The 26,061-nt window shown below is 46.1% G+C and overlaps 1 protein-coding gene and 1 non-coding gene across 4 annotated transcripts; one reads left to right on the top strand and one right to left on the bottom strand.

The window, feature by feature from the left end:
* The first annotated feature begins 465 nt into the window (after nucleotides 1–465).
* TRNAY-GUA (transfer RNA tyrosine (anticodon GUA)) lies at nucleotides 466–550 on the top strand. The gene is given in 2 exon segments: nucleotides 466–502; nucleotides 515–550. It is a non-coding gene; the product is annotated as a tRNA-Tyr (tRNA).
* An 871-nt stretch (nucleotides 551–1,421) lies between these two features.
* On the bottom strand, nucleotides 1,422–12,343 carry LOC123155652 (dihydrolipoyllysine-residue acetyltransferase component 1 of pyruvate dehydrogenase complex, mitochondrial). Of its 3 annotated transcripts, none has more exons than XR_006477562.1 (17): nucleotides 11,894–12,338; nucleotides 11,796–11,829; nucleotides 11,162–11,211; nucleotides 11,028–11,072; nucleotides 10,830–10,903; nucleotides 9,876–9,945; nucleotides 9,387–9,785; nucleotides 3,701–3,761; nucleotides 3,579–3,623; nucleotides 3,414–3,497; nucleotides 2,798–2,874; nucleotides 2,652–2,714; nucleotides 2,373–2,443; nucleotides 2,217–2,277; nucleotides 2,104–2,136; nucleotides 1,920–2,000; nucleotides 1,422–1,835 (listed from the first exon to the last, which is right to left on the bottom strand). XR_006477562.1 is itself a non-coding variant. In XM_044573794.1 (17 exons), the coding sequence occupies exons 1-17, from the start codon at nucleotides 12,131–12,133 to the stop codon at nucleotides 1,777–1,779; spliced, it is 1,569 nt and encodes a 522-aa protein (XP_044429729.1). In that variant the 5' UTR covers nucleotides 12,134–12,343; the 3' UTR covers nucleotides 1,422–1,776. The 3 variants fall into 3 exon arrangements, 2 of the variants coding, with proteins under 2 accessions (XP_044429729.1, XP_044429730.1); XM_044573794.1 differs by having other exon boundaries at nucleotides 1,920–1,994; nucleotides 2,076–2,136; nucleotides 11,894–12,343; XM_044573795.1 differs by having other exon boundaries at nucleotides 2,076–2,136; nucleotides 11,894–12,335.
* Nucleotides 12,344–26,061: the final 13,718 nt, after the last annotated feature.

The following is a 26,061-nucleotide window of genomic DNA, read 5'->3' as shown; positions in this document are numbered from 1 at the left end:
TCTATCTAGTGCGACAGCCGACCCCACCCATAACTACCACCTCGAACATCGCCTCCTTAAGTCACCTCGGCTAGCCAACCCTGAAGCCAAGATGTGCGTCCAAGGACATGGCGCCAACATCTCGCGAGGAGAGAAGCCCTGCCTCCATCATTCGTGGAGTGGGCGGTTTCTTCCGGTGGTGGCAAGGAGAGTGATGAGCGGAGAGGAGGTCGGGGATGGTGATGCCGCACCCCTGGGAGTGACACGGACACCAATAACAACTTGATTATAACTATGGCTACCCGCTATGTGTTTTACCCTCACCTTGGCAAAATAGATTGCATCGATTTTTAGGAGAAAATATATTGCATCTTAACGACAGCATGCATGCTAAGGATGACTTGAGAAGTTTTCTGAAACTGTACGCATTTGCTTGTTGTGCCCTTACAGGTGAATTATACAATTTCATTAATTCAAAAGCACAAACCGACCTTAGCTCAGTTGGTAGAGCGGAGGACTGTAGTATTGCAGATCAATCCTTAGGTCGCTGGTTTGAATCCGGCAGGTCGAAAATATTTTTTTAATTATTTGTTCTCACTCATATCGCTTCTTCCTCTCTTTTTTTCGTTCTTTCTATTTATTATCATTTTTGTCAAAAAATAAGTGTCTCAACTTTAGTACTAGCTGAGACACTTATTTTAAAACGGAGAGATTACTATACTTTTGAAATATGTTTCCAAAAATCACCAAACCGCAAACAAAACTGGAGCCAGAGAGATGTGCGGACCCGATCAGTTCTGCTATAATGGGTAAAATCACCCCCCTTGCCGTTTCTTCCACGAATTTCAGACGTTGGAGGCTAAATTTTGCGAAGATAAAATCATCCCCCGTGCCGTTTCTTCCATGAATTTCATATATATATATATATGAAAACTCTGAAGATATATGAACTCCCTTTTTCATAAATTTTACTTCCTCTGTCCGAAAAAGCTTGTCCCACTTGGTGCTAGATACATCCATTTGAGAGACAAGTCTTTTCAGACAGAGGGAGCACATTGTAAAGAAAACACGCATTTCATTCTTTGCCATGGACATTCGGCCTGCCCTTGGAGATCAACATGAAATCAATGCAGATGTAAACCGAACATCTATTTCCACAGTATGTTGCATCTTAGGATATACTCCCTCCGTCCCAAAATAAATGTCTCAACTTTGTACTAACTTTAGTACAAATTTGTACTAAGTTCAAGACACTTATTTTGGGACGGAGGAAGTATGTGAGATACTCCCTCCATCCTGAAATACTTGTCAAGGAAATGGATGTATCTAGACGTATTTTAGTGCTAGATACATCCAATTTTATCGCGAGAGGGAGTATGACATAAGCACAACTGGGGTAACTGACAAACAATCTGAGATGCTCAGAAGTATGTATATCAATATTGTAGAAAGAATCATTACTTATTACTGTCATCAAGCCATGTATCGAAGTCATGGGCAAAAACTTCTTATGTTGCCAGAAATCCTCAGGAAACGTGGCAACAAACCTCAGCCTCAAGAGTTGATGTTTGTGTAACCACATCAAACATGAAATGGCCGTAACTTCTCAGGGCTCACCTCCCAAATTAAGGAGGAAAAAACGCCGTGGAGTTGCCAACTCTCTTATTAATTTACAAAACTGGTTACTTCTTATGCACTGGTGATCAAGCAACTGAAACTAAATTTGCACCTAGTGTCTTTTCTTGGGCCACCTTCTTGAAAGAATTCTTTGAAACACGATAACACAGCACCTTTCATTTACAAAAGCAGCCTCCTGATGTCACTGAAGTTCAATGCCAGCTCCGTGAAAAACTTGCCTGTTCCACAATGTGACATACAAGGAAGAATGCAAATGACACGAGAGCACACAGGTGAAATTACAGGGCTAAGACGATAAATACCTCCTACTTGCCCATCAAATATACGATGATCAGCAGACAGTGTCAGCATCATTTTTGTTACTACAGCAGTCTTCTCTGTTCCTGGACAAAGCAACATGAGTTTAAATATGAATGCAACTATTTTGAGCAGGGCATCACATATTCAAGAAAATATACCGCCATTGTCCATCACAGGCTCCACAACCTTGTTACCCCGACCAACAGCGAGAATGCCAGCCTGGCAGAAAGATATGAAACACGATTATCGGTACAAACTCAAAGGACCTCCTTATGACAGGACAAGGGACGAGGAGGAACCTGCGGAGGATTAATGATAGCACAGAAGTGGTCCACCGGATACATTCCTAGATTTGAGATACTGCATAACAATGCAGAGGTAAAGATGTCAAATGTGGAATATCATACAGTTCGACAGCATTAACTTGCAGTGTCAAACATGCACAGGTCACTTGCCTGAAAGTACCCCCCTGGAACTCATTAGGAGCAAGCTTCCCAGCACGTGCCTTTTCGGCTAGCTGTTTGACCTACAATAGTTAATAAGGGGGAAACCATAAATCTTCCATATCCACTGGAACACTGAAATTAGTCTATAATTATGTAAGAATTTTGTATTTTCCGTGCTCCCATATGCAAGCTTGATTCTGGTTCACAATAAGAACTGCATGCAAACAACTTTGGACACAAAAACATGCTGCTGAAGAATTCTACTTAAACTTCAGAAGCTTGTCATACCTCTGAAGATATTGCTGATATAGTCTTTTGATCCGCGTTTCTTATTATAGGAGTCATCAGGCCCTAGAACAACAAAGACTGTCATTAAAGAAGTCCAAGTGTCCAACATATGATAACAAAAACTTTTGTTTACAATGCTGTCATACCTTCTCTGTAGCAACAGCAATAGATATATCCACTGAATCACACTTCTGGGCTTCTTCCTTCGAATTGTCCCAGTAAGCTGGCAATTAATGATAAAACATGAGATTTAGTACATAATAGAGGCTAACAAAGTACTAGACATACCCAGAATATGTGACTGAACATTTAAATAATCAGTCGAAGCACGAACTTCAAGAAACACAAACTCGGATGCAATATCATTGTTGAAACTAACCTAAGTTAAAATGATTTTTTTTCATGTACCTTCTGATCAATATGGAAATGAATCGTGTTTGTGTTCAAGGAGTTTTATCATAGGATTCTACCAGTCCCTAGGGACACCACACTGACACTGTTTTTTGAGTAACGAAATGTCTACGCCAAGAAGGTTTGCACCTGATATATCTGATTTACAACAAAATCCGGTTGTCCAGTCCCTAGGGACACCACACTGACACTGTTTTTTGAGTAACGAAATGTCTACGCCAAGAAGGTTTGCACCTGATATATCTGATTTACAACAAAATCCGGTTGTCTTTCATAAATTTAAGAATAACTTAATTTTATATATTGGCAAAAAATGTTGCAGCACATCTTAGAAAAGAATTGCAGCATTACCATTTGCTTCAGGGACGTTCCTTAAGGCAAGTGCCACAGCTTTTATGACAATATCATTTAATGAAACTTTAACACCGTGTTGCTCTGCAATATTAGAATGCACAAGGGAAAAGGGGTTACTCTGGTTACCAAATTAATGAAACATCGAAAAAGATGAATACACACCTTTGAGTTCATTCCTGAATGCGAGTAAGGGATCCAGTATAACATCTGGCAACGATATCACACATACAATCATGTCAACAAAGCCATTAAGATTACAGAAGGTACATAGAATGAATACAAACCTTTGGATAGGTACAAATGTGGAGTAGTCTGTTTGGATTCCAGCAACCTTTTTGCAATCACCTACATAAATAACGTTTGTCACTTTTGAAAATATAACAATGCATGTATTTTGACATTGTAAGAAAAAACTTGACCAATTTAATCTGCAAGAAAGGCATATTGGTTTTTTATTTGGAAAAAGATGTATTCCTCCGATACATTTAATTGTCGCTGGTTTGGTACAACTAGTTTAACTAAACCAGCGACAATTAATATGGACCAGAGGGAGTAATGTTATCAATAGCAAGATAGCAATTAAAGAGAAGGATCATTTGTATTGGCACTTATTTACACCTCTAATTTCCATCCCAGCATAAAAACTTCCTTCTCTTCGCACCCCATTGTTTTGTGTCACTGCCCTCAGATGAAAGCTATTTTGGTTGTCAGGAAAAATGCCTCAGGGAAGTTGCAGGCACCAATTCCAACTAAAAGGTACCTTCATTTTCACTTTTCTATACTACTATTAAACAATCAAACAAGAACTTCTTTAAGCACACCCCACAAAGTGTACACAGATCCAATACCACCGCACGATTAGACCCACTAAAATCAATCTAACGGTTAGACTTAACCTAACCCATTTTCTGTGTGCACTTAGCAATTTACATTGACTGACCGTACTTCACCGTGGAGGAAAATATGAAACTCCACGCCTGGGAAACTAGGAAACTAATAATCACGGGTGCAACACATTATAGGAAAGTAAATCAGAGTGCATCCATCCTATTAGGAAACTAATCTCAGACAAATCCATCATATTAAAAAACTTATCTCGGACGCATCCATCCTATTAGGAAGCTAATCGCGAGCTGCCTGCCGCCATCATGCACATCAATCGGATTTATTTTGTTTCATGACAGAGAAACCATATATCTTTCGCTATTTTGCCACATATATTTATTCTTATATACTTGTGCAGTTTCAAATGATCCAACATATCTATACTACTATTAAACAATCAAACAAGAACTTCTTTAAGCACACCCCACAAAGTGTACACAGATCCAATACCACCGCACGATTAGACCCACTAAAATCAATCTAACGGTTAGACTTAACCTAACCCATTTTCTGTGTGCACTTAGCAATTTACATTGACTGACCGTACTTCACCGTGGAGGAAAATATGAAACTCCACGCCTGGGAAACTAGGAAACTAATAATCACGGGTGCATCACATTATAGGAAAGTAAATCAGAGTGCATCCATCCTATTAGGAAACTAATCTCAGACAAATCCATCATATTAAAAAAACTTATCTCGGACGCATCCATCCTATTAGGAAGCTAATCGCGAGCTGCCTGCCGCCATCATGCACATCAATCGGATTTATTTTGTTTCATGACAGAGAAACCATATATCTTTCGCTATTTTGCCACATATATTTGTTCTTATATACTTGTGCAGTTTCAAATGATCCAACATCTATACTACTATTAAACAATCAAACAAGAACTTCTTTAAGCACACCCCACAAAGTGTACACAGATCCAATACCACCGCACGATTAGACCCACTAAAATCAATCTAACGGTTAGACTTAACCTAACCCATTTTCTGTGTGCACTTAGCAATTTACATTGACTGACCGTACTTCACCGTGGAGGAAAATATGAAACTCCATGCCTGGGAAACTAGGAAACTAATAATCACGGGTGCATCACATTATAGGAAAGTAAATCAGAGTGCATCCATCCTATTAGGAAACTAATCTCAGACAAATTCATCATATTAAAAAACTTATCTCGGACGCATCCATCCGATTAGGAAGCTAATCGCGAGCTGCCTGCCGCCATCATGCACATCAATCGGATTTATTTTGTTTCATGATAGAGAAACCATATATCTTTCGCTATTTTGCCACATATATTTATTCTTATATACTTGTGCAGTTTCAAATGATCCAACATATCTATACTACTATTAAACAATCAAACAAGAACTTCTTTAAGCACACCCCACAAAGTGTACACAGATCCAATACCACCGCACGATTAGACCCACTAAAATCAATCTAACGGTTAGACTTAACCTAACCCATTTTCTGTGTGCACTTAGCAATTTACATTGACTGACCGTACTTCACCGTGGAGGAAAATATGAAACTCCACGCCTGGGAAACTAGGAAACTAATAATCACGGGTGCATCACATTATAGGAAAGTAAATCAGAGTGCATCCATCCTATTAGGAAACTAATCTCAGACAAATCCATCATATTAAAAAAACTTATCTCGGACGCATCCATCCTATTAGGAAGCTAATCGCGAGCTGCCTGCCGCCATCATGCACATCAATCGGATTTATTTTGTTTCATGACAGAGAAACCATATATCTTTCGCTATTTTGCCACATATATTTATTCTTATATACTTGTGCAGTTTCAAATGATCCAACATATCTGCAGTCATCAAACTTGAAGACATACTGTTTAAGGACTTATTTGCACCGCCTCTCTTTCTTTGTCTGCGCGCCTCTTTCCTCCAATAATAATAATGAATAACTTTTTCCGGATCAGGTATTACACTGTTACAAATCTATACTACTATTAAACAATCAAACAAGAACTTCTTTAAGCACACCCCACAAAGTGTACACAGATCCAATACCACCGCACGATTAGACCCACTAAAATCAATCTAACGGTTAGACTTAACCTAACCCATTTTCTATACTACTATTAAACAATCAAACAAGAACTTCTTTAAGCACACCCCACAAAGTGTACACAGATCCAATACCACCGCACGATTAGACCCACTAAAATCAATCTAACGGTTAGACTTAACCTAACCCATTTTCTGTGTGCACTTAGCAATTTACATTGACTGACCGTACTTCACCGTGGAGGAAAATATGAAACTCCACGCCTGGGAAACTAGGAAACTAATAATCACGGGTGCATCACATTATAGGAAAGTAAATCAGAGTGCATCCATCCTATTAGGAAACTAATCTCAGACAAATCCATCATATTAAAAAACTTATCTCGGACGCATCCATCCTATTAGGAAGCTAATCGCGAGCTGCCTGTCGCCATCATGCACATCAATCGGATTTATTTTGTTTCATGACAGAGAAACCATATATCTTTCGCTATTTTGCCACATATATTTATTCTTATATACTTGTGCAGTTTCAAATGATCCAACATATCTATACTACTATTAAACAATCAAACAAGAACTTCTTTAAGCACACCCCACAAAGTGTACACAGATCCAATACCACCGCACGATTAGACCCACTAAAATCAATCTAACGGTTAGACTTAACCTAACCCATTTTCTGTGTGCACTTAGCAATTTACATTGACTGACCGTACTTCACCGTGGAGGAAAAGATGAAACTCCACGCCTGGGAAACTAGGAAACTAATAATCACGGGTGCATCACATTATAGGAAAGTAAATCAGAGTGCATCCATCCTATTAGGAAACTAATCTCAGACAAATCCATCATATTAAAAAACTTATCTCGGACGCATCCATCCTATTAGGAAGCTAATCGCGAGCTGCCTGCCGCCATCATGCACATCAATCGGATTTATTTTGTTTCATGACAGAGAAACCATATATCTTTCGCTATTTTGCCACATATATTTATTCTTATATACTTGTGCAGTTTCAAATGATCCAACATATCTATACTACTATTAAACAATCAAACAAGAACTTCTTTAAGCACACCCCACAAAGTGTACACAGATCCAATACCACCGCACGATTAGACCCACTAAAATCAATCTAACGGTTAGACTTAACCTAACCCATTTTCTGTGTGCACTTAGCAATTTACATTGACTGACCGTACTTCACCGTGGAGGAAAATATGAAACTCCACGCCTGGGAAACTAGGAAACTAATAATCACGGGTGCAACACATTATAGGAAAGTAAATCAGAGTGCATCCATCCTATTAGGAAACTAATCTCAGACAAATCCATCATATTAAAAAAACTTATCTCGGACGCATCCATCCTATTAGGAAGCTAATCGCGAGCTGCCTGCCGCCATCATGCACATCAATCGGATTTATTTTGTTTCATGACAGAGAAACCATATATCTTTCGCTATTTTGCCACATATATTTATTCTTATATACTTGTGCAGTTTCAAATGATCCAACATATCTGCAGTCATCAAACTTGAAGACATACTGTTTAAGGACTTATTTGCACCGCCTCTCTTTCTTTGTCTGCGCGCCTCTTTCCTCCAATAATAATAATGAATAACTTTTTCCGAATCAGGTATTACACTGTTACAAATGTATGCTGAAGCTACTCCTTACGACAAGGAAAAAGAGGATAAATGCTTTCTATCTTCATCAGTTTTGTAGCATGTTCCAAATTGTTGGCTCTTTCTTATTTGAGGATTCATCATGTTTTTTGTAATTTAGAAGCTAACCTGAAAGCTTGATAGGGTTAAGCTTGACAAATACTCTGGAATATTGTTCCTTCCATCTTTATTTTTCTTTCTAACCCATTTCAGTTTCTATACGCACAGAGCGTCTTACGGAATTGTGAGTTAGTATGGTTGCCAATGCATAAACACATACAAAACCGGATAAATACTTTCTATCATGATAATTATTGGATTTCTTTTTGCCCTTTTACATTTCAGTTAGTTCTTGTAGATCATCTTTATTTTATATAGAAGTCGTTGTAGTCAGATATCATCTTCTATTTCCTATTATCCATAGTAGGTAGCTATATAATTTTGGCAATCCACACAACCATAAAATATATATAATTTGATCCAAATTTGTCAAGTATATATTTTGCTACGCAGATTAGTAGAATAAAATAAGATTCGAGAATTAAGCATCTTGAACAATATAATTGCACCGTAAGGCAGTTTATACTTTTTTTTCCTGGCTACACTCGAAGAGAAGACTACACTACAAGTCTATATTACTGCATTAATAAATAATTGCTGATTTTATTTAAATAAGAATATTTTCCTGCGATTACTCTATGAAGCAACATAACCACTATCGTGTCTCACTTTAGAAAATACAATTTAAGCAACATCAAACATTGTGTATCCATTTGATTTATATTTTTAAAAACATTTATTTTTTTATATTATGTGAATCTCACCTGATTTACGTTTGAGACGTGCGTTGCACGTGCATGCTTACTAGTCAGAGTGGAATCACAATATCTTCATTGTGGAGAAGGGGCGGCACCAATTCCAACTAAGAGGTACCTTCATTTTTACTCTTCAGATTAACAGCACTAGAAGCTCATGCCCCCCAAAAAAAAAGAGTTAAAGATTATGTTGCTTCAATACCTTCATAGGGATGTTTTTAATTTAAAGAGAAGCTGAAACACTTTGCATCAGCTTGCAGGCTTCTTGAGAGGAAGCAAAGACTATCAACAAACAGGGCCTAGATGTGGGAGTTGAGAAGCCAACTTCGTTGTTAACCAATATGTGGTTGCTCCCAACGAGATACAAAAATCAAAAAGGCCTGTCAAATTTTGGCATTACAATTTAAATTTTATTTTGAAATAAAGTTAATTTTCAGATAGAATGGTGATCCTTCTTTTACAGGTTGTGATGTGTACCGAATACAAATCTGAATTAAGTCTTCCATAAAAGTGTTTGCTGATGCAATAAAATAAAATAGGTAGCCAGACACAGTACCTTGCGTATCTGAGTATTGGTTATATCTTCAAATGTGTCGCCCTTTGGTGAAGTTGTCTGAGACTGAACTTGGGAATCACGAGCTGGTTGGGGTGAAGGTGCAGCTGGAGCTGTCTTTTCTTTGGCTGAACTTAAAGCAGTGCCTGACTTCAACGCAGCCAAAACATCACCTTTCAGAAGGGTGCCACGGGGACCTGATGCCTTCAGTAAAGAGGCATTGAGACCATGTTCTTTGATCAGCATCTTAGCTGCAGGGCTGATGCGGCTCATTACTGGGCTTTGTTCAGCTGCATCAACTTCGACAGTTTGTGCTGCACTTCCACTTGACTCATCCTCCTTATGGTCACCTCCAAAGGAGGTATCAGCAGGTATCTTTTCAATATCATCGGATTCTTCAACCTTCAAATGGACATGGCAAAAGTACTGCTGACTTCAAAATTCAGTGGCCAATGAAATAAAACGAAATATCAACTAAGCATGGAGCTATACCGTGACATAAATGGGTTGTCCAACCTGAACATCCTTTGAACCTTCAGGTACTAAAATCTTGGCCAGATACCTGCAGAATTAAAGTGGTGAACCAAAATGAAGATGTACACAGATTACAAAGATATGCATGGGACAGAAGAATAAACATAAAAGGCGGGCAAGCACAAGTTATACCTAGAGAAAGAAGTTTAGAGCAAAAACACAACACTGTATAACAGTTCAGTACAACAGAGCAATATGGTACAATATCAGAGGATTTTAAAAAAAAAATGGACTCTCTCTGTAAAGAAATATAAGTGATCTAAACGCTCTTATATTTCTTTACAGAGGGAGTACAATGTAACAACTAAGATCAACGGATAGCGTACACATAGTTGCCACATAATGTCCATCCCGATAGTGATGAAATTGGTTAAAAGATTAATCAGTTTCACAGGGATTACTGAAACCTTTCTATGCACATTTCATACAGAACTTAATTACACCTGTATCAACTAGGAATTTAATGTCAACTAGCAAAAGAAATTGGGAGAGAAAGGGTTGTCAATGTAGTTTGGATAAGTCAGCCAGCAAACCATATTTTTCTAAAAAAGACTGGGCAGAAATGTAACAAGACCTGGCAAAATATTCAGATTACTTGCAGCTAGAAAGAATGTGGGAGCCATAAATTTGGATGGTTGCTAGTCAAAAAATAAATAAATTGGATGGCAACCTGTCCCAAGAGCATTCTGACAAGTTCTATCACTGCATGGGAATTCTAATGAAACCTATGTAACTTGTTCAAAGTGTAAAAACCATATTACGGTGAACTATGTAAACTTTGCTGAAAATCATTTCCTTTAAGGAAACACTTGATATACACTATTATTTGTGTAATTAGAAAAGAATGACATGAGAAGAGTCAACAATCTCTCTTCAAATGCAATGGAAAGTGGAATAAGAGGAGGACATTACCCCTCTTCAAGAGTTTCAAATTCAAGCGTGGCTTTGTCAGTTTCTATCTCACAGATCACATCACCAACCTCTATCTGCAAACAACATATAACTTTAGAAGGTACTATACGTAGAGTTGCTAAGAGAGAGAAATGTAAAGAACCCTATACTAGGATATTCAAGGCATATCATGGAAGATTCCTATAACAAAAGCCTCACCTTATCGCCTTCCTGTTTTCTCCATTTTGTGATGTTACCTTGATTCTAATGAAAATTATGTTAGATAGTCAAATATGCATAAATGGGGAAAACGCAATCATCAGGTATTAGTATGACCATTTTTAAGCTCTTACCATTGTAGGGGACAGCGCTGGCATCCCAATCACCATGTGTGGCGGAAGCCCTGACGAAGTTATAAGAGCAAAATAATGATATAATGGACATTATTCGCTATAAATGTTCAAGTACATATTCACTTGAAAATTAAGTTGCAAATGTAATAAAGAGAGAGGATGTGATGGCACAAGCACATAGTGTAACAAAAGGATGTGCTCGGAATTCAATAGTAATTATCATCGAGATACTACGTAGGATTAAGAGTCCTCAGGCTACTAACTTCCCTTGGCTGCGCGTGAACTTATGTCGTTGTTTACCGATTATATTGAACAACGATCAGGAAGCACTAATAGTCTAAATCGGAAAAAAACTGGCATTTCCATGAGGTTCAAGTTCATAATCAGGCATTTGCATTTCAGAGTTCAGTTGAAGCAAATTCAGGCAGAGACGAATTGCACAGGATCCATAAGCTATTAAACATTTGGATGGCTTGTTTATATGCAATAAAAATGGATGCAGAAACTAATTCTAGTGCATATAATACTAAAAAAAACATCTCCACCGAAAGCGCACGTGCATAACTGCATATGTTTCTCTGAAGAAAAAAAACATGCATTCCCCTGAGACCATGTTAAAGTTAGAACACTCTACCTGCCGACGAGAACCATCGGGCCTGCATACCAACCTGCAGTGAAAATACCACATGAGTACACAATTACGCGAGAAAATGGATTAAACTTTTGACTAACCCTGTAATGTCCCCCAGTGGATGCTGGGAACAGCGTTGCCGGATTCGCTCGGGACATCGTGGAGCTCCGAACCGAATCGATCGGTCCAGATCGGGGCTCGAGTGCGCTTCCCTGGTTCGCCACGGCCACGGGGCCATGTTGTCGCGGGGCTCCAGGGGAGGGCAGCGCAGGGGAGACGCGTGGGTGGACGGCTGCGCGGGAAAGAGCGGCAGGGAGGCAGCGGCGCGTCCGGAGGAGCATGACGGCGGCGGCCTGAACACCGGTCAGGTAGGGCGGAGAGGAGACGACGCGGCGAGGTAGGGCGGAGAGGCACTTTCGGCGGCGCCGGATTTAGGAAATCGATGGTACCCCGTCGAGATTGAGGGCCTGTTTGGATGGCTGCCAAAGGCTGCCTTTCCAAAATTTTGGTCGTTGACCACAAGATGGGCAGCCGTTTGGATTGCAGCCGAATCTCCCGATGGCTGCCAATTTTTTGGCCAGCCGTTGTGATTCTGTACTAGTACATGGGCGAGTTCTCGGCGGCGATTTCGGGGCTGTTTGGATTGAACCCAAACCAGCCCTGCCAAAACGATGGCCTGCCAAATTTTTGGCGAAGGAAATCGCCGCCGAGAACTCGCCCATGTACTAGTACAGAATCACAACGGCTGGCCAAAAAATTGGCAGCCATCGGGAGATTCGGCTGCAATCCAAACGGCTGCCCATCTTGTGGTCAACGACCAAAATTTTGGAAAGGCAGCCTTTGGCAGCCATCCAAACAGGCCCTTCCTTCGCCAAAAATTTGGCAGGCCATCGTTTTGGCAGGGCTGGTTTGGGTTCAATCCAAACAGCCCCTGACTCTTGGAGAGGAAGGAGGTCTGGCCGGTACAACTTGATCGAGGGAGGGCTATTCAGGGCCGGGCCGGGCCGAGCAAAGAGCCACTTTACCTCTGATTATTCTTTAGATCACTTTATATAACTTTTGAAGTTACAAGATTCTCAGAAAAAATAGATTGACTTTTTTGAACGAGCATTCTGAAGAATGTTTTGCTGAGGAGTAGTAAAACCCAGTAGCGCACCTGCATATTTTTTTGATCGCATCCCCCGACCCCCGCGTCCCTCCCTCGAGGCGACACGGGGGAAACCTACTGCGCCGCCGCCGGCCTCCCCCATCCTTCCCCCCCTCCTCGCCGCCGCCGAGGGCCGCTGCCGGGCAAAGCCCGGGCAGTGCCGGTGGCGGCGGGGATTCTCCCGGCGCGACTCCCTCCTCTCTGGCCATGGCGCGGGGTTTCCGGCGAGTTCCCTTGGCGGCGAGGTGCTGCGTAGGTTCGACGGAGGCTCGTCGTGGTGGCCGTGGTGGTGGTCTGTGCCTCGTCCGGTGAGGTTGCCTGTGGCTGCGGCGACCTGGGCTTGGTCCCGTCCCAGTCCGATCCGATCTGGATCTGGATTTGGCCGGCATGGCTTTGGTTGCTGCTGCCGGCAGGCCTGGTGGCGTTGTGCCTCCACGGCCATTGGGCACCGCGGTGGTGCAGACGGCCGGTGGGGTGTGGTTGTGGCGTGGTGCGGTGCGCTGCACGGCGGGGGAGGCGTGGTGGAGAGCAGAAGACTTGGCAAGGGCAGGCAGTGGTCAGTGGCGCAGGCTGGCGGCGCCCGGGGCGCGGGTCTGGGGATCTCGGCCCGGATCTGGTGTGCTTCCTAGGGGTGCTCACGGCAGGGAGTGCGGCGGTTGTCCCCGAAGCCTTACGTGGGGCATAGCAGGATGGAGGGTGCTGGGGGTACACCGACACTGGCTATGGCGGCGGTGCGAGCGCAGCCATGGCGGCAGCGGCGCTGCGAGGCCTGGCCAGGAAGGGTCTTGGCGGGCAGCGGGCGTTCGGCTGCTGCCGTGTGAGGCGTGCGACGATGCCTCGGCAGTGTGGGTGCCGGAGTGTGGTCGGAGGTGCGAGTCGGATCCATTTTGGTGGCAATCCCCTGGCGCGGGTGAAGGCCACCATGGCGGATCTGGCTGTGCACCGCTTGGTGGTTGCTGCGGTTCCTTGTCGAGGTTGAAGGTGATGGCTTTAGGCGTGTTCCCTCAGCAGTGAGGGGGGCTTCGATGGCAAATTGCTGCGGCGACGGCGGTGTGAGGCATCTGTTGGGACTGGCCGGGATCTTGGAGACGTGGAGATGTGCGATGCTACGGATGAAAATCTTGTTCGGTTGCGGCCAGACCGGCGTTGATGGCGCCCACGGGTGTCATTCACCTTCCTGGAGGCTTCACCGAGTGCAACGCAATCTTCCTCGCGACCTTGTATCGGCTGCTGTCTCCGGGGCGAAAGCCTTGATTCGTAGGATCGGCATGATGGCAACGTCCTTGAGGTTGTTACTTTGTTGGGAGCATTGTGCTGGGAGACTCGAGGTCCCATGATGCGCTCCTCCGGCGTTCACCGTTGCCCGGATCTTTCTCCTTCGGCGCCATGTACGGTCGTCGCCGGCTTATCCAAGGAAGCTGGAGTTGCTGTTCTTCGGAGGTCTTCAGCGTCGGACGAGACGCGGCTAGGGGTTTGATGTAGGGTAGGCTTTTTGTGTCGTAGTTGTGTTGTCGTGTTGTCATGTTTGGTTGTCCTTGTTCGAACCGGGTGTGGAGTGGCTGACGTTATTGTATGTCTCATTTCTCTTCTTCTATAAAGCTAAGGTACGCAGTTTGCGTACCCTCGAAAAAAAAGTAAAACCCAGTAGCCCGAGAGCCCCTCACAATTTGACATCTTCAACCGTCCAATTGCACGTATCAATGTTTCGAATGCACTTGCTCGCTGTTATCAACACGTAACCGGTGAGCCCTGTTTAGCTCTTAATCGGGCTGCTGCTCCATAGGGCGACCTGGGGAACCTCTGATAAACTAGATGACCTGTTGCGCCAAATAACAGAGAATCCAAACACAACCAAAAACTGAGGCAAGAATTTGGCACATTTTTTTTGGCTTTAGACCGTGCTGATTTAAACCTATCATTTTCATACAATTGTACGTAGATAGAAAGGAGCCACAATTGAAAGAAAAAAAATTACCTGATAGCACCTCCAATCGAAATTGGCAATTTTGGCCTCCTCTAAATCTAGTATGTGGAAGTAGGATCCGGGCTATGAAAGTTGGACTGGACATGTGAAAGTCGAACCCGAGATGTGAAAGTCAGACTCGACATATGGGAGTCAAACTGGCGATGGAAATCGAACTTGGGTCGTGGAAATCCGCCCCGACCTGGGTAAGTCGGACTTGGCATATGGAAGTCGAATTTGGGAGGTGGAAGTCGGAAGTGTCGTTTGGAAGACGTACTCGGTGTTTGCAAGTCGGACTCGGCCTACAAAAGTGGGATCGGGCTAGGGAAGTCAGACGGGGCTATGGAAGTCATACTCGGCCTCCATAAAGTCAGGCTCATGTGGTGGAAATCAGGCTCGGCCTGTGGAAGTTGAACCCAGCCTGTGGAAGGCGGTGTCAATATATGGAAGGCAGGCTCGTCATGTGGGAGTCAAACTCAAACATGGATGTCAGAGTCAAACTCGGCCATGACTCGGGCATGAGGGGGGATTGTCGGTCATGGGATGTCAAAGCCGGCCTCGACCACGGGTGTCAAAGCCAAACTTGGCAATTCAGAAGTCTGCAGGATAGGAGATCAGCTTGTATGCAATTCATTGTTGGCGTTAAATGCCAAATAATGTGATGTTACTCTAAGCTACGTTGGTTTGTTGTAAGTGGTTTCTCAATAAAGTAGTGAATACATATAGCAGATGCAATGTGACGTCCCGTTTATAATCGTGCACTAATCATATCATGCACTGACACGAACAAGCAAAACAACGACACTAGATCGAAAGGCAAGGGCTCCTGCCTGGGACCTCCGGACTACTCCTGGTCGTCGGTCTTCACGTAGCACGCACCATCGGGGGAACCCGCATCTGTGGTGCTACCAGTTGTTGCAGCAACCGGGTCGAATGAAAAGAGTAGCAAAGCAATGGTGAATAATCATCTAAAGTACTCGCTAGACTTACATCAGATGTATACTAGATGTGCATCGATATCAAAGGAAATGGGTAGTATATGTGGACTAAACTGCAGAATGCCAGAATAAGGGGGGAGAAGCTCATCGTATCGAAGACTGCATCTTTTAGCAGTAGAAGAGAGGAGCGTGTATAGTATCATCTTGCACATACATGTAGCAATAAACCTGCCCGGAGATCCTCTCCTCGTCTGCCTGAGAGAAAGTGATCACCAGGGGTATCTGTCTATTATCTGGGTGTGTTTTAACAAGTATCCGGTTTTAGTGTAAGAGGTTGGGATACAACTCCAAGTCATCTTTTTACCGTGGACATGGCTATTCAAATAGATTACTTCCATGCAGGGGTGCAACACATATGCTCGATTACCTCTGTTCGGACACAATTTTCTAGGTAATGCCCAACCTCGGATAATTGACATGCCGTAGTCCAACCTAGACTTCCGAGAGAGGTCAACATGCCGATCTAAATCTAAGCACGAAGGGGTCATGGACCGATCGCCCTAAGCACTCCTGCATGTTGCGAGACTGGCCGGGGACCAAACCCACCTCTTTATCAGGCATGTCGTTGAGGGAGTCCTGGATTCGGGGGTCCTCAGGTGTCTGGCCTAGGAGTATGGGCCAGGTTGCATGGGCCGTGCAGGATCAAGATGAAGATCGTCTACCGTGTCCGGATGGGACTTCCCAATATGTGGACGGCAAGAATAGAGTCTGGAGGTTTCCTTCCCTGATAAAACGACCTTGTACAAACCTTGGACCCCCTCCGGTGTGTATATAAGCTGGAGGGGTTAGTCTGTGGAAGATAACTTTTCATCATCATCAGAATCTTCATAGGCTAGACATCTAGGGTTAGCCATTACGATCTCGAGGTAGATCAACTCTTGTAATCTTCATACTCGCCGAATATAATCAAGCACGAGTAGGGTCTTACCTCCATTAAGAGGGCCCAAACCTGGGTAAACATTGTGTCCCCTGGCTTCCTGTTACCATTGGTCCTTAGACGCACGGCTTGGGCCCCCCTACCCGAGATCTGTCGATTTTGAAATCGACATTGGTGCTTTCATTGAGAGCTCTATTGTGCTGTCTGCAAAAAGCGATCCATGGCTCGCCTAGTCATCAACGAAAATATCACTTCCGAAGGGTGCCTGGCTTCGGGGCAGACCCTCCTATTCGGCGGTTTTACCATAAGGGCCCGCACGGCCATTGAGCCCGCAGCTCCTCTCATGGCTGCCGAATACCGTCCTCGTATTGGCCCCAAGTACTCTGAAAAATTGGATCCGGCAGATGTTTCGTCCTTAAACGAACTGCTAGACCGCATCGCCGCCCTGGGGGTCTCAACGAACTATGATCGGATCGGGCTCAAGCCCGACCAGAGGGAAATTAATCACCCGCCGATCACCCACTTTGTGGCAATCATCGAGGAACCGGCCACTGACACTTCTCTCCCCATATCGAGGACCAAGTATGTTCGGGTCCCCGAATTCCCTGAGCCGGATACTTCCCCTTCGGAAGGGACTTCACTCACGCCGGACTCTTGCTCATGTGTAGGATCGCAAGAGCCTTTGCGCTCAACCGGATCCGAACCGGTTACTTCGGAAGCCATACCGGCTCCGAACACGGACGTGGGACAGGATACAAAATTTAATCCACCCACCCACCACAATTTGTACTCTCCAAGCAACTTAGGTCCTCCAAATATATACGACCTGATGTATGTGCTGCAGCAGCCCCAGGAAATGGTCCACCACTTTTGGGCCAGATTGTTGCTTGTTAAAATCAGGATCAAGGACTGCTCGGACGACGACGTAGTTTCGGTCTTCCACCGTAATTGTACAGACGAAGGGATATTGAACGCCCTCGACCATTGCCACATACAGAGTTTCACGGAGTTATCACACATAGTACAAAAGCACTATGCGATGGAAAGCATATGGAGGGCCTAGAAAACTCAACTGGAGCCCGCCACCCTGACGCAGTGTGCGGCCCGGGCTAAAAGATTATAGCCCGGCGAATCACCCGACCACCAGACTATGGGAAGGAAGAACAAACCCTTCACGGGACATAGGTCCGTTCTCGACGAACTATTGGACAAACCCTGCCCGATCCATACCACTCTGCACACAGTCCCAACCCATAGCCTCTGGGCATGTTGGGTACTCCGATAGGTAGAAAAAAGTGGAGAGGCCATCCTCACCACAACTCCAGAAAGATACTCACCAGAGAAGAACAGCTTTAACGTCCTAACAGTCTTCAAGACTTTCTCTGTCGGATTTCGGGTTCCGCAAACCCTTGATAGGTTCGAACTCTGGGGTGCGTGCGGAGATGTCAACCTACCCAGCCTGCCTACTCGCGATCCTCAGGCCTAGCACGTCGAGCTCAAAGGGACAAAGAGATACATCAGTTTATCCTAGTTCGGGCCACCTTACGGTGTAATACCCTACTCCAGCGTTTTGGTGGATTGCCTCGAGGGGCTGAGGATGAACTAGTACAATGGATGAACAAGCCTCAGGAGGTGAGGTGTTCTTGAGCTTGGGTGAGATGATGAGGTGGTCGGGTGAGAATGGATCCGATCCTTCTGTCCCTCTCTTTATGGTGGTGGCTAAGTCCTATTTATAGTGGCCTTGGTCCTCTTACCAAATGTTGGCGGGAAGGGATCGCACAACGGCCAAATTTGAAGGGGACAAGAAGTACATCCTATCCTGACTAAAGTGGTATTTGCCTGCGAAAAGCCTCTGGTCGTGACACTGCGGTGGGCTCGGTGATGACCTCCGTCCTGCCATACTGGCGGTCTTGGTCTTGTTGCACCAGAATGGAAACATTTGGCTGATTCCTCGGGACTCCGGGCCTGCTGCTTGCCTTCTTTGCACCAAAGAGGAAACTAGCACCCTACGCCCACTGGCGCCCGCCTGGCCTTGGTCATCATGGCTCACGTCAGCTGAGCCTCGTGAGGTGCACCTTGCATAGAAGTCTCTGCACCCTCGGGAGCCAGCCTGAGGAGGCCGATCCCCTTGGAGGTCTTGGCGTCGTCCGCCTCGCGAGGCTTGGCCCCTCGCGAGGGTCTTGAGTTATTGGTGTTGAAGCTGGGCCGTACCAGGCTGTCGATGGAGCCACGCAGTGGGCCGCAGGCGGGCAAGTCTAGGTACCCCCATATCCAAAACGCCGACAATAGCCCCCGGGCCCAAGGCACGCTCGGACTTGGCTTCTAGGCAAAGCCAAAGGGCAAGTGCGGAGCGCTGCGGGCCCTAACTGCCTACGGCCTTGAATGACACGTGGTGATTGATGGGACGTGGGCACCTCCACTCCGCCATGCTGCCTTGGAATCCGCCAAGCCTGGCTGCCGCCCATTGCCAGAGCAACTCGCCCTTGTAGATTGTCGCGCTTGACCTTTGTTCCTTCTTTTCCCAAGCCTGCGACTCCTCGCGCAGATCTGGTGCCAGCACCACTCCCCATTCCTGGCTTCCACCATGGCTCCGCGGCAGAGGAAGAAGAAAGGGAAGTCGTGTGCCCCAACTGGACCCCCGACGGCCTTGGAGCCGGCCCTGAGCAGTCGACAATGATCAATTAGGAAGGGTTGAACAAGGCATGTCCTGCTCTTGCAGCCGATTCCAACGAGTGGAAAGCGACGGTCGTCTGGCCCGTGTCTTAGCTTGTGGATGACACGAGTGCCACCGAGATCCCCATCTATCTCCATGCTCTCTTCGCGGGTCTGATTCCTCCTTCTCTCCTTTCTTTAATGCCATAATTCTGCAGTACCAGACCCACTTGCTGCACCTGGACCCCCGCTCCACCATCCTCCTCGCTGTCTTCGCCTTCCTTTGCGAGGCCATGGTCGGCATTGCTCCTTCCATGGCCCAGTTTCACCATTTCTTCTTGCTCCAACTGACCAATGCCCGCCAACGCTCGGGGTGTGTGACCTTCGAAGCTGTAGCGGCGACCGCTGGCTCAGGGATTGACTTTGAGCTATCGCCTGCCGCAAAGGGGTTCCGGAAGCAATGGTTGTTTGTTGATGGTAGTACGAGTAGCCCCCTGCTACTGACCCCTCGAGCGTCGGTCGTGCCCAGCTCCGGCTGGGGGCATGTGAAGCTTGCCGACCGTCGGCTTGCCCGCATCTGGAAGAGGCTGGCCAGGCTGCAGGAGCTAGAGGTGACGGCGCTGATGGTGGTGAAGGAGTTCGTCCGGCGGCGCGTTGCTACGTCTTGAGCTTGCGTTTGTTTTCCTTGAAGAGGAAAGGGTGATGCAGCAAAGTAGCGTAAGTATTTCCCTCGGTTTTTGAGAACCAAGGTATCAATCCAGTAGGAGGCTCCTCAAAAGTCCCACGCACCTACACAAACAAATAAGAACCTCGCAACCAATGCAATAAAGGGGTTGTCAATCCCTTCATGGCCACTTGCGAAAGTGAGATCTGATAGAGATAATATGATAAGATAAATATTTTTGGTATTTTTATGATATAGATTGGAAAATAAAAGATGCAAATAATAATAGATGGAAAACTTATATGATAAAAGATAGGCACGGGGGCCATAGGTTTCACTAGTGGCTTCTCTCAAGATAGCATAAGTATTACGGTGGGTGAACAAATTACTGTCGAGCAATTGATAGAAAAGCGCATAGTTATGAGATTATCTAGGCATGACAATGTATATAGGCATCACATCTGTGACAAGTAGATCGAAATGATTCTGCATCTACTACTATTACTCCACACATCGACTGACTCATGCCTGCATCTAGAGTATTAAGTTCATAAGAACAAAGTAACACATTAAGAAAGATGACATGATGTAGAGGGATAAACTCATGCAATATGATATAAACCCCATCTTTTTATCCTCGATAGCGACAATACAATACGTGCCTTGCTGCCCCTGCTGTCACTGGGAAAGGACACCGCAAGATTGAACCCAAAGCTAAGCACTTCTCCCATTGCAAGAAAGATCAATCTAGTAGGCCAAACCAAACTGATAATTCGAAGAGACTTGCAAAGATAACTTAATCACACATAAAAGAATTTAGAGGAGATTCAAATATTTCTCGTAGATAAACTTGATCATAAACCCACAATTCATCGAATCTCGACAAACACACCACAAAAAGAGTTACATCGAATAGATCTCCAAGAAGATCAAGGAGAACTTTGTATTGAGATTAAAAGAGAGAGAATAAGCCAACTAGCTAATAACTATGGACCCGAAGGTCTGTGGTAAACTACTCACAACTCATCGGAGAGGCCTTGGAGATGATGCACTACTAGAAAAATCCCTACTAATGGCGCACCTAGTATGGCCATTAATGGCGCATCTGTGGTGCGCCATTAACAGCACGCCATTAGTAAATTTTTACTAATGGCGCACCACCTGGTGCGCCATTAGTATCTGGTATACTAATGGCGCACCGCGGGTGCGCCATTAGTATAGGCCAGGGTGCGCCATTAGTATGCCTCCCAGGGGCCATGTATATCCAGGTGCTTTGGCATACTAATGGCGCACCACCACTGGATGCGCCATTAGTAACCATGGCATATTAATGGCGCACTTACCAGTGATGTGCCATTAGTATGCTTTGTCATACTAATGGCGCACTGTCATGTGATGCGCCATTAGTATGAATATTAGGTTTTTTTTATTTTTTTATTTTCTGTTTTTTGCACAGGTTACAAAATGTATAATTTGACAAAATATAGACAGCACACATCAACAACAGATTCATCGAATACAATAGAAGAATACAATTCATCATATTAGTCTCCGAATACAATTCATCATATTAGTCTCCGAATTGAAAAGACCGAACAAAGATAGAACATTATATTACAAGTCTCGAGACCGCGAGTAGCGAGTTTGTCTTCACATTACAAGTCGATATCGATCATCTAAACTACCATCACATAGAAGAGAGCTGCGGTCATCACGATGAGCATCATCACGATGAAACTCGTCTTCATCCGGTTCCTCCAACGCTCCCTCCCCTCTCCCGCTAGATAGCGGGCGTATCTAGATTCGGCCTCGGCCCTAGTGGTGTACCCTTTGTAACTGTTACCGCTGAATCGGTGAACCTGTCTCCGACACTCCTCCCAGTCATCGTAGACTCCGGGAACCTTACCCTTGTACACGACATACGTCGGCATCGCTATGCACTAGCCAAACGAAACGTTAGTACCAATTCACAGACAATACATAAGCAATATATAATTATGCAACAGAACGATCGGAAGAGAAAAGCAAGACATTAATAGCATCGATTACATCTAAGTTGAACGACTCTCGAAACCAAAGAGACATACTACAAGTTCATTAAAGTTTAATTACAACATGAGCCAATCGATGTTTCAGAACTAGACACAGCATCACTGCTTTCGACTCGACTCAAGGGACCGGAGCGTGGATGAAGCCGCCGTCTATCGTGGGAGTCATGAAATAACGGTCGTTGTCAGCCTGCATTTGTAGCATTGTGTCGATGTCACTGTTGGACGGTTGATTTCTGAGGTAGAACTGCCCCGAGGTACGAAGGACATCTTGATGGATGATTTCCGCAAACTCCGACTGGATGCGAAAGAATTCTTGTCGGAGGTCCGCGTCCTGGATTGCCGACACGCTCGCGGCCCAATCTTTGAGTTTACTCGGTAGCAGAAGTTGATGATGGTCCCGTACGATCGCCCGCATGTGATGGATGGCGTAGTAGGCACCCTTCTGACCGCCAGGCGGCTGCTTGACGCAGCAGAACGTCGTATTGTGGGAGAACACGTGCTTGCCGTACTTACGAATAGGCCTGGTGAAGGTGCCTCCAGATTTGGCGTAGCCGGGGAGAACATCATCAAGAACCTTCTTGACATTTGTGTAGTCTACGTTCGACTGACGGTCCGGGTCGAAATACGTGGCCATGGAATATTTGGGGCTTAGGAGGATGAGCGTGCAACGTGTGTCACTGCAGAAAACACGGAATGTTAAAAGAAAAACGATCGAAATGTAAGAATTCATATGTTACGGGCCGGTTGAGGGGAGGACTTACTCGGGAAAGTAAGGCACGAGGAAGTTATCCTTATCTTGGTTTGCCAGAATGACGCCTTCGAGGTAAGAACTCGCGACTTGCCGGTCCCCAGCGCTGCCCAAGATCTTGGCACGCATGTAGAAGGGGTCGACTATCACGATGTCCGGGGTCTTGTCGCGAATGATCCGCATCTCCATACTCAGCGAAAATAGCCGAACGAAGGTGTAGTGCAGCGGATGAAGGTTCAACATAGCGTGGATGTCATCAAAACGCAGGACGATCGTACGCCCGATGGAGTTATCCACAAAGCCCTTGCCCTCTGGCACCTTGGCCGCGAAAACTGGGTATGCCACATCCTTCTCCCTGAGACGCCGCTTCTCCAAAGAAAGAACACTGTCATGCAGACTCCGCATAGCACCGGTTGCAGCATTGAGCATATTTGTCGGTAGCATCGCCCTACCCGCCACATGCACCCTCCTCGAGATATCCTGCGGTGAAGGTGGCCCGTCCTGAGCACGGATCGTACTCGGTGCCGGCTGGCTCGCACCCTTCTTAGTCTTTCTTTTGCGTGCCTTCTTCTTCTCCTGTAATGGGACCGAGTTCTGCTCACAGACCGCCTTCTTGAGTGTGTTGGGGCTGATAATATTTCGCACCTCGCCTATCTGAGGCTCGGTGAAGTCGGCAGCTGGAGGCGTCTCCTGAGAGCTGAACGTCAGACGGCGCCTGTTGCAACTTGGCTTCTCCGCGGTACCAGCTAGATCGCACACGTCTTTTGTTGGGTTTGGTTCTTGAGAAGGAGGCCCCATGAAGTCGCCATCGTACCCATGATCGGCAAAGTACTGATCGACGTTGCCAAATGTATCATCGTCGTCGTCGTCGTCGTTCTGATCCTGTGCCATATGCATGTTTGGATCCAGTGGCATAGGGATGTCCGGCACCGTTACGGCGGTCTTGCCATGGGGCCGACTTGGCGCCGGCACGACTGGCGGTGTTGTCTTTGGGGTGGTGTCCCCGCCCCCAAACGAATCTGGCTCTTCGGCCAAAGCAGGGGCCAGCTCAGGCAGGCGCTGAGGGTCATCACGTCTTCATCGTCGGCCCCGACGGGTCGAATCGGAGGTAAAAAGTCGTCGCAGCCTGGCAGCACCCGAACCAGTTGAACCCTAAACAAGTTGGGTGGCATCTGGGTACCGTGGAACAAGGGGTTGCCCGGTTGAACGATTTTGCCCTTGGCGACATCGACCAACTCGTTGTTCACGAAGTGGAGGAGAGTGCACGGAACGTCGGCGGCACCCTGCGAAAACATGTAGGGCGTCAGGGATGCCCAGTCAAAGGCAAGGAGATGAAGTCCTCGGCCGAGAGAGGCTTAATTAGTTACCGTGATGATGGCGTCGAGCTCGGCTAATGTCGACGCACCGCCAACGGCGGGCGTGCAGTTGACGGAGGTGCCGCTTGCTGCAGAGGTGCCGGCCGGCGTACACCCGGGTGCATTAAGCTCCCGTGCCGGCGTCGGAGACACCAATGTCGCCTCCGCCGGAGGCACCAATGGCCCCGCCATCGCATTATGCGAGTTGCTGGCCGTGAAGCTAGGAATCGGGGGCGGCCCCTGTTGGCCGCCCGCAATCCACGCACTCAACCCCGAGATCAAGGTAGGCACAAGGGCGGTGATCGTCGCTCCGAGTCGTTGTTCCACTTGCTCTTGGACAATCTCCGGAATCCGCGCCACCTGTGCCTTGAGTTCTTGAACCTCTCGCGCCTGGCTTTCCGAGCTGGTCTTTTTCTCCTTCCGCACACCAGCGGTATAGTATGACCCCCATTTTGTCGACAAGCCTTTGCCGGCCACACGACCAGCTGACGTCGGCTTACTGAGCTTATCCTTGTTCTTCATTACATTCAACCCCCTATTTAGAGTGGTGTCCCAAGGGTTGCTCTTAGTCGACCCCGCGCTACTGCTTTCAGTCGCCTGCGGAAGGAATGTGAACCATTTAGAAATTTGGCTTCATTAATTAGAATGCAACCATATGGAGCTAATTACGCGGGGGTGTATTCCTTACCAGAACAAGCTCAAGCTGCCTGGTCTTCGGATCCGTGGTAAGCTCCTTTGTTTTCGGGTCCTTCTTGTACCGGGCCCTGACAAAGTTCCTGGTCTGCTTGTCACCGTATTTATCGAAGAGGGGCGGTAGGCCTTGCTCGGCACGGTCCGCCTCCTCCTTGTCCCATATAGGCTCCGCCACTCTGTAACCGCCGGGACCGAGTGTGTGTTCCCCTATGTTCAGCTCCCGCATTTGTTTCCCCCACTCACTTGATTGGGAGCTTGCGGTGCTCGAGCAATTGATCTTGAAGTCGTTGTAGTCATCTTCGGTGATCGAAGGATTTTTCTCCTTGATCTTCTGATAACTCTCACCTTTCTCGATCATTCTCTTCACATTGCTTTTCCAAGTAGACAGGGCCTTGCTCATCTTCGTGAGGGCAGCATTGTTCACTTTATTCCCTTTGAGGCTTGTGTTTTCAAATTCAGCGGGGAACTTGTATCGTTCGTGCAGCTTCGTGAAGAGGAGGTTGCGCAAATTCCCTCGGTCAGGATGCCTCAGGTTCTCGGTGTTGATCGAGACGGTGCTCCGGACAATGCACCCGAGCTGAAGCGAGTACCCCTTGACTATTCGTTCGGGCGCCGTTGGATTCCCGTTGGAGTCCACTTCAGTAACTTCCTCCTTGAGGGTGCGGAGCACGATCGGGCGCCGGTCCTTCCGTTGCCTCTTCGGTTGGCTGCCATCTGTGCGGGCGCCGCCATCATCAGTGGTGGCATCCTCGGCGGCACCATCAGTGGTGGCATCAGTGTGGTCATCCTCGGCGGCACCATCAGTGGTCTCAGGATCGGTGGGGAAGGCGGCGACCTCATACAAGTGAGGTTGTTCCTCCATCTCCTGGGACAGCTCCAGAATGCCTTGCCGCCCGAACCCCCGGCCTCATCGTTGTGGGCCATGTTTCTCTCTAAATAGAAACAAAGTTTGGTCAAAAAGTTGGTTATTGTCAAGGAACAAGATCTCTAAGTTGACCAAATAACCTAATTCTCGAGGAATGTCGCCAAAAAGTTGGTTATTGTCTAGGAACAATTGAGAGATGTTTGTGATATTGCCTAGGTGTTTTGGGATAGAACCTGTTAGTGTGTTGTTGCTAAGG

This window comes from Triticum aestivum, chromosome 7B (genome assembly GCF_018294505.1).
Source record: "Triticum aestivum cultivar Chinese Spring chromosome 7B, IWGSC CS RefSeq v2.1, whole genome shotgun sequence".
Lineage (NCBI taxonomy): Eukaryota > Viridiplantae > Streptophyta > Magnoliopsida > Poales > Poaceae > Triticum > Triticum aestivum.
The sequence above is the reverse complement of the archived record's forward strand: the minus strand, read 5'-3'. Positions and strand labels throughout refer to the sequence as shown.